Source organism: Macrobrachium nipponense, chromosome 6 (genome assembly GCF_015104395.2).
Source record: "Macrobrachium nipponense isolate FS-2020 chromosome 6, ASM1510439v2, whole genome shotgun sequence".
NCBI classification, from domain to species: domain Eukaryota; kingdom Metazoa; phylum Arthropoda; class Malacostraca; order Decapoda; family Palaemonidae; genus Macrobrachium; species Macrobrachium nipponense.
The window spans coordinates 58,532,497-58,540,620 of record NC_061108.1 but is presented as its reverse complement, the minus strand read 5'-3'; the positions used below and the strand labels follow the sequence as shown (position 1 = coordinate 58,540,620).

Below are 8,124 nucleotides of genomic sequence, written 5' to 3'. Positions count from 1 at the left end.
CTTTTGGTTTTTTACTTTGGTTTTGTGGCTAGGCACACACTATTGTGGACTCTTTTGATTTTGGCTTTGATTTTTTCTTGAACAAAGATGTCTGGTTCTAGTTCTGCTAGTTTCAGGGTATGTTGTGTGGAAGAGTGTAAGGTGAGGCTACCGAAGGCTTCGGTAGATCCCCACACTGTATGCATGAGCTGTAGGGGACATGTGTGTTTGGTAAATGATCAATGTAAGGCGTGTGAGAGTTTGTCTGATTCAGGTTGGAAGACGTATGATTCCTATGTGCGCAAGTTAGAGCGTGACAGGATCAGGAGGTCTTCCTCCAGGAGCGTATCAGGCAGTAGACGTCAGGGCAGTAATTTTTTCCTGCTAACCCTCCTGTAGACTTTGCTACCCCTAACCCTGTGGTGTTGCCTTCGGGCCCTGAGATTGTGTCTGCGGAGGGTAATGCCCTGTCTGTGATTTTGGAATCCCTCCGTAACCTGGAATCCAAAGTGCTCGCCTTAGAAAGTGGTGCAGTGAAGTGCAGTGATAGTGCCCCTAGTATTGTGGAGGGGGCGTCAGATCGGCCCTATAATACCTCTAGGCCTGGACCTCTGTCGGACTCCCAGGACTCAGGGAGTGGACAAGTCGAAAGCCGAAGGAGGGTTACGGGGGCTCCCCACCGATCTGGCGTCCCTTCGGCAGGACCTGTTGACGCTTCCCAGGCTGCCAAGGATCGTGCTCGTGCGCGAATCCTTAAGGATTGCTTCTCGTCCTCCGAAGCGTCCCCCCCACGCAAGGGGGGGGGAGCTCTTGGAAGGACTCTCACCCTTTGAAGAGAAGCTTCAGAGAGGAGGACGCTTCACGTCCTTTTTCTCCAGATGTTTTGCGGTCTTCTCCGGAGAGTTTTGACGCTTTTCCACCGCAGAAGAGGACCAGGACGTCATCGGAGGATGACGCTGTTGAGCGCCCCAGTTGCTGTAGCTTTTCCTGTGAGAAGGAAGAAGGCGTCCCCTCGCCCCTCTTCTTCTCATAGGATCAGCCCTTCCCCTGAGAAGGAGTCTTCTCCTTGTGATGCAGCAACAGTTAGCTTCGTTGAGAAAGAGGCTGAGTCGCGTCGACGTAGGAAGGACTTGATGGTGCCTATCAAGAGGTCCAAGCAGTCCCCCTCTCCTTCTCCTCGTTTGTCTCTTTCGCCTGCTTCGTCGCCCTCTAGATTTCATTCAGCACCCCAGCGCTCGTCTAGAGGGTGCAATGAGCGTCTCCCCTGACTCTCTTCTGTCGAGAGAGAGGAAGACCGTAAGGCTCATCGCAGCAGGGATCGTCTAGCTTCTCGTCAAGATGCTCCGCTCGCGCCACTTCGTGATGCTCTGCATGCTGCTCGACTTGACGCTTCTCAGGCTGCTTCTTTTCGTCAGGAAGCTCGTCAAGACGTTCGTCAGGACGCCCGTCGGGACGCACGTCGTTCTGCTCGTCAGGACGTCCAGCAGGACGCCCAGCGAGACGCTCACCAGGACGCCTGTCTCGACGCTCTTCGTACTGCTCGTCAGGACGCCCAGCAGGCCGCTCTCCAGGACGCTCGTAGCATCGCTCGTCAGGACGCTTGTCAGGACGCTCGCCAATGCCAGGACGCTCGTCAGGACACTCTGCAAGATGCTCGTCAGGACGCCTCCTTTGCAGATCTTCAGGACACCTCAGAGGCTGTTGTAAAAGACATCCAGCCTTGTGCGGAGAGTTCTTCTTCGCAGCGGAGGTCCCTTTTGAGAGTTGGGCCTAAAGGTCTTAGACCTCTCACTTCCGTGGATTCTTCTGTTGCTCCCGTGGAAGAGGGAGAGTTAGGCAGTTCGTCGGAGGCCGCAGATGAAGAGCAGATCTTCTACGTCGTCTTCTTCCTCAGACTACCAGGTCTTGGCTCGCCTTCTTCGTGATCTGTTTGGAGAGAAGTTCCAACCCTCAGCCCCTCGCTCTCCTCCTTCACAGTTAGCCTCTTCCAAAACCAGTAGAACTCCGGGTTTTGTGAAAATGAAGACTTCCCTTTCTACAAAGAGAGCCTTCAAGAAGGTCCATGACTAGATGGATTTGAGGAAGCCCCAAGGCAAGACTTCTTTTGCCCTGCCCCTGTCGAGACTCAGTGGTAAAGCAGGGATTTGGTATGAAACAGGAGAGGACGTTGGGCTGAGAGTTCCTTCCTCTTCCCAGGGAGACTTTGCCAGCATTGTAGACGCCCCAAGGAGGTCTCTCCTTTCATCGGCGAAGGTGTCCTGGACTACTTCCGAATTGGACCATCATCTAAAAGGACTGTTTAGGACAATGGAAGTTTTCAACTTTTTGGACTGCTGTTTAGGAGTCCTGGATTTACAGTCGCGGAGTCCGGACTCGATTAGTCTGGGGGAGCTGTCCAGCGTTTTGGCGTGTATGGACAAGGCCATCAGGGATGGTTTGGAGGAGCTGGCTTCGCACTTTTGTATAGGGCTCTTGAAGAAGAGAGCTTTGTTTTGTAACTTTACTGCAAAGTTTGTTTCTCCCTCACAGAGGGCAGAGTTGCTGTTCGCCCCTCTTTTGAGTCATCTCTTCCCCCAGTCTATGATAAAGGATCTGGCCCAGTCATCCAAACGTCCGGTAGTTCCTTCTGCTACTACGCTTGGGCAGGCTTCCAGGAAACAGAAGCCCTTTCGAGGAGGAGCTTCCTTGAGATCGTCTCCTCGAGGAAGAGGTCTTCCCACAGGCAGAGCCCCTTCCAAGGTCAGGGGTAAAAAGTGATGCGTCAGTCCTTCAGACATCAGTCAGAGCCAGGCTTCTTTCATTTGCAGAAGCCTGGAGAGAGAGAGGGACGGACAGCTGGTCCCTTGAAGTCATCGAGAAAGCATACAAGATCCCATTCCTCAAACTGCCTCCGCTGTGCACTACACCCAGGGATCTGTCACCCTCCTACCATCGAGAGAAACAGCAGATTCTGTTCGATCTGCTCGAGCAAATGCTCGAAAAGAGGGCTGTGGAACAGGTCCTAGACCTGGAATCCCCAGGTTTTTACAACAGGTTGTTCCTGGTGCCGAAACAGTCGGGAGGATGGAGACCAGTCCTAGACGTCAGCAGGTTGAACCTTTTTGTAGAAAAACAAAAATTCAAGATTGAGACGCCTCAGTCGGTTCTAGGAGCCTTAAGACCAGGCGACTGGATGGTGTCTTTAGACCTTCAGGACGCCTATTTTCACGTCCCAATCCATCCTCAGTCAATGAAGTACCTGAGGTTTGTCCAGAAAGGGAAAGTCTTTCAGTTCAGAGCTCTTTGCTTCGGGCTAAGCACAGCCCCGATGACCCTCACGATTCTAATGAGGAATGTGGCAAAATGGCTTCATCTTTCAAGCATAAGAATCTCTCTGTATTTAGACGATTGGCTCATTCGAGCCTCATCAAAGTCGGGGTGTCTGGAGGACCTTCACACGACGTTAGAATTGGCGAAGTCCCTGGGACTTCTAGTAAACTTCGAAAAGTCCCATCTGATCCCAACGCAGTCCATCGTGTATCTGGGGATTCAGATGGATTCAGTGGCTTTTCGAGCTTTTCCGTCCCAGGAACGTCAGCAGCAAGGCTTAGACAAAGTTTCAGCCTTCCTGGGGAAGGAAACATGCTCGGTGAGGGAATGGATGAGTCTGCTGGGGACCATTTCCTCGCTGGAGAAGTTTGTTTCCCTGTGGAGACTGCATCTCAGACCTCTCCAGTTTTTCCTTGCGGAGAACTGGGAGGACAAGGAGGATCTAGATATGATCTTGAGGATCTCAAATCCAGTAAAAGCTCACTTAAGGTGGTGGCTCGATCCCGCAAAGCTGTCAGAAGGTTTTTCTCTCAAGCTTCGGAGCCCCGACCTAGTGTTGTTTTCCAACGCATCCACCTCGGGTTGGGGAGCAACACTAGGGGGGGAAGAAGTGTCAGGCACCTGGAGAGGGGAACAGGTCTCCTGGCACATAAATCTCAAAGAATTGGTGGCGATTCATTTGGCTCTCCAGTTCTTCGAAGAACAAGTTGCAAACTGAGTAGTCCAGATCAGCTCAGACAATACCACAGCTCTGGCTTACCTCAAGAAACAGGGAGGAACACACTCTCGGTCCCTGTTCGGCCTAGCAAGAGAGATCCTGTTGTGGGCGCAAGCACGGAAGTAACAATCCTTACGAGGTTCATGGCAGGAGTCGAGAACGTCCGTGCAGATCTTCTCAGTCAGCAAGAACAACTGCTTCCGACCGAATGGACCCTTCACCAAGAGGTATGCCAGGAGCTGTGGAGGTTATGGGGAGGTCCTCTGGTAGACTTATTCGCAACATCGAAGACGAAGAGACTTCCTCTATACTGCTCCCCTGTACTCGATCCAGGAGCAGTAACGGTAGACGCCCTCCTCTGGGATTGGAGAGGGATGGACGTGTATGCCTTTCCCCCGTTCAAGATCTTGGGAGAAGTCATAAGGAAGTTTGCAGCGTCGGAAGGGACGAGGATGACGTTGATCGCCCCGCTTTGGCCTGCGAAAGAATGGTTCACAGAGGTCATGTCCTTCTTAGTAGACTTCCCGAGGACGCTATCGTTGAGAGTCGATCTACTCAGACAGCCCCACTTCGAGAGGTACCACAAAAACCTCCCCAATCTGAGTCTGACTGCGTTCAGACTATCGAGAAGTTGGCCAGAGCGAGAGGTTTTTCAAGACCAGTGGCAAGAGCTATTGCCAATGCAAGGAGAGCTTCCTCTCTTGCAGTGTACCAATCGAAGTATGCCGCTTTCAGGAGTTGGTGTAGGAAGAAGGGCATTTCCTCTACCACGACCTCTGTGAATCAGATAGCCAACTTCCTCCTTTATTTAAGGAATGTTGAAAAGTTGGCAGTTCCAACAATAAAAGGATACAGGAGTATGTTGTCAGCGGTCTTTAGACACAGAGGTCTGGACCTAGCTAACAACAAGGACCTTCACGATCTCTTAAGGTCTTTTGAAACCACGAAGGTGGCTCAGCCTAAGCTGCCCTCCTGGAACTTGGACGTGGTCTTGAAGTTCCTGACGTCCAGTCCATTCGAACCTCTCCATTCTGCAACTCTGAGGGATGTTACCAGAAAGGCTGTTTTCCTAACTGCTCTGGCGACGGCGAAGAGAGTTAGCAAAATTCAAGCCATCAGCAAGCATGTAGGCTTTAAAGGGCATAACGCCGTTTGTTCCTTGAGCCCGACGTTCTTAGCCAAGAATGAAAACCCGTCTAACCCTTGGCCCAGGAGCTTTGAGATCAAGGGTATGGCTGAAATTGTTGGACAAGAGCCAGAGAGAGTCCTGTGCCCTGTCAGGGCTTTCAAATTTTATTTGCATAAGACGAAGGAATGTCGAGGTCCTTCGAGCAATTTGTGGTGTTCTGTAAGAAGGCCAGACTTACCTATGTCTAAGAATGCTCTGGCGTTCTTCTTGAGATACACCATCAAGGAGGCTCATTCATCCTGCAAAGACAGTGATCTTAAACTGTTTAAAGTGAATGCTCATGAGGTGAGGGCTATCGCAACCTCGGTGGCATTTCAGAGGAATATGGCACTCAGTGATATCCTGGGCGCCACCTTTTGGCGAAGCAACTCGGTGTTCGCTTCACACTACCTACGGTATGTGAAGACAACATATGAGAACTGCTGTTCACTTGGACCATACGTTTCCGCGGATACAATCTTGGGGACAGGAAGTAGCACTCATCCTATCCTTTAGAAAATGGTTAGGAGAGTTTTTAATTTTATTGTATTTGTTATGGTTGTTGGGTCGCCGCCAGAGGCGGACTTCCCATTCTTTAGCCTAAGTTATGTGGGATTAACTTATGATAGGCTTGGTCAGGTGGTGGTCTTTTTTTTTGCTTCGTTGCCCTCATAGTATGGTCAATATGGTCTAGTCGCATTGTGGTCACGCCCCCGTTGACAGATCATCTAGAACTCACCAGCTATACAGGTCACTACCTCGCTGCTGGAGACTCTAGTAAAGCAGAAGCAGACTTGGGTGACAGTAATCACGAAGTCAACTATGCTAACAGGTAAGGAACCAAGGTGTCAATCATCTATGTGTAATTTGTTTCCTAAATCCTATTCTGTCTCTTCCCACCTCCAATGGTGGGATTCAGCTATATATATATCTGACAGGTAAGTCTCATGAACAAAATGATATTGTTATGATACAATAAAGTTTGTTCATACTTACCTGGCAGATATATATATTCATAGTGCCCACCCACCTCCCCTCAGGAGACAGTGGCACTAGAAAATCTGAATAGAAAATGGGAATGGCTCCTGATACCCACCTCCCAGCAGCGGGAATGGGTACTAACCACCTGGCCTCCCACTGCGTGTGTCGTAAGTTTTGAAGTTCTGTCAGACTTCGGAGAATACAGCTATATATATATCTGCCAGGTAAGTAAGAACAAACTTTATTGTATCATAACAATATCATTTTTTTTTGCAAAAAACCGTTATAACTAAATTGATGTAGGACAGTGTTTATTATATAACTAATTAGTATAGTTTTGTTTTATTATTGGAATATGTGAGAGGAATATGTGAGAGGATGGTGTGTTTATCACGTGCTTGCCCGGGCCATTGGCTGAGATGCCCTTTTTGCCATATGGGCCATTCCGATTGAGTTCTCATTTCTAATGTTTTACTTTTTTTTCAGTTATGGCTCTCAAGAGACTGAGACCTCTGGGTGAAGATGCTATCAACACACTTCTCTATGAATTAGAAAGTGATGTTGAGGACAACCTGGAGGTCCAGTCTGAAGGCGAGGAAGAGGAATCAGCCACCATCTTTGTCAAGGAGGAGGATGTAGACGACCCGAATCAGGAACAGGCTGCTGCATTGGAAGAAGAGGAGAGATAAGACGAGGCTAATTTTCTTGACCTCTCCCCAGGGGATGAGGACGACGCCGATGGGGAGGAGGCATTGGGGGTTAGTGGGATTGTTCCCATTGTTGCTACAACAACTACAACTACCAGACCTACACCTGGTCCCTCAACCTCTCGGGTTGAGGACGCACTCTCCCCAGTAGAGCTTAGGAGTATGAAGAGTAGGAGGGGTGACCTCCAGCCAGCCCGTATGTTACAGACCGAGGTCCGCTACAGGTTCGATATTATAATAAACAAAATAACATTCAACACAAACAGTTGAAACTGGGGATACGAATATAGAAAGAAACACAAACAGAACAAAGGTTTATTTACAAGCTCACCAACAAAGATAAATGCAGAATGGTTTCTCCTATTTACATAACAAAAATAAAACCTTACAGTATGGGAACTGGGGAAACAGTGAGGTAATGAAATACTTGCTGGCCAGTTTTGCAGCTGTCGAAAATCAATGCTCGAAGCGACGGTTTCACAAAGGAGGGCTGTATAACTATAGACGTCTTCTTGACTCCGTACTGCAGAAAACAATGTTTATTCTTGATACGCGAAGGGCATGTTACTCCTCAAAACAGACTTGTAGGATGTTTCTTTTCTGAAGGCTTGCTCTACGTCAGAATACCTCTGTCATTCTCTCTCTAACTGGACGACTTGACCCGATTCCGATCAAACACTCATGCACCTTCTTCCTCTCTTATCCTTCGTCTGTTCCTTCTTCCCTTATCTCTCTCTGAGGATCTCCCACTGATGATCTCTGCTGATCTCTCTGATGATCTGATCTCTCCTACTTCGCCAGTCATATATATACGGCGGTCAGGGGGCGGGGCCTACCAGCGAATGTCACAGACACGTGAGATGACAGGAACCTTTTAGAAGGATCTCTACGAAATGTTGCCTCATAATGCGCGGCGCATCTAACGACATGTCGGCGCCTGTTGAGTTCCATATTCCACCTGACTATTCTAGAACAATCATGAGAACAGGCGACTCCAACATGTGCCCGAATGCCTCTTGGCTGCAGACCTACTCGGAGAAGATGCATTTTCCTTTCCTTTAATATATTTTACTTCGCTGTAGAGCGATTACCATGACACCGGGGAGCTCCTATGCTGTGCATAGGAGCTGAAATTTGTTATCCCTTCAGGATGTATATTCCCAGCAAGCCAGCCAAGTAAGTTTGCAGATTTAAATTTTAAATTTCGTTTTTTTTATTCGGTATGCAATGGATATATTTATATTGTTATATATATATATATA

General features: G+C 48.9%; 1 protein-coding gene across 1 annotated transcript; it reads left to right on the top strand.

Moving 5' to 3' along the window:
* The first annotated feature begins 929 nt into the window (after window positions 1–929).
* LOC135216532 (uncharacterized protein ZK643.5-like) lies at window positions 930–1,904 on the top strand. The gene is made up of 2 exons (XM_064251906.1): window positions 930–1,115; window positions 1,377–1,904. Exons 1-2 carry the CDS (start codon window positions 930–932, stop codon window positions 1,902–1,904), a joined length of 714 nt encoding a protein of 237 aa, XP_064107976.1.
* The last annotated feature ends 6,220 nt before the right edge of the window (window positions 1,905–8,124 follow it).

What these genes read in the sequence shown, in the direction of transcription:
- LOC135216532 (XM_064251906.1), top strand. Translation starts at nt 930, where the DNA reads ATGACGCTGTTGAGCGCCCCAGTTGCTGTAGCTTTTCCTGTGAGAAGG. An exon ending in GACGTAGGAAGGACTTGATG is followed by an intron (nt 1,116 to 1,376) that starts GTGCCTATCAAG and finishes GACGCTTCTCAG; the next exon opens with GCTGCTTCTTTTCGTCAGGA.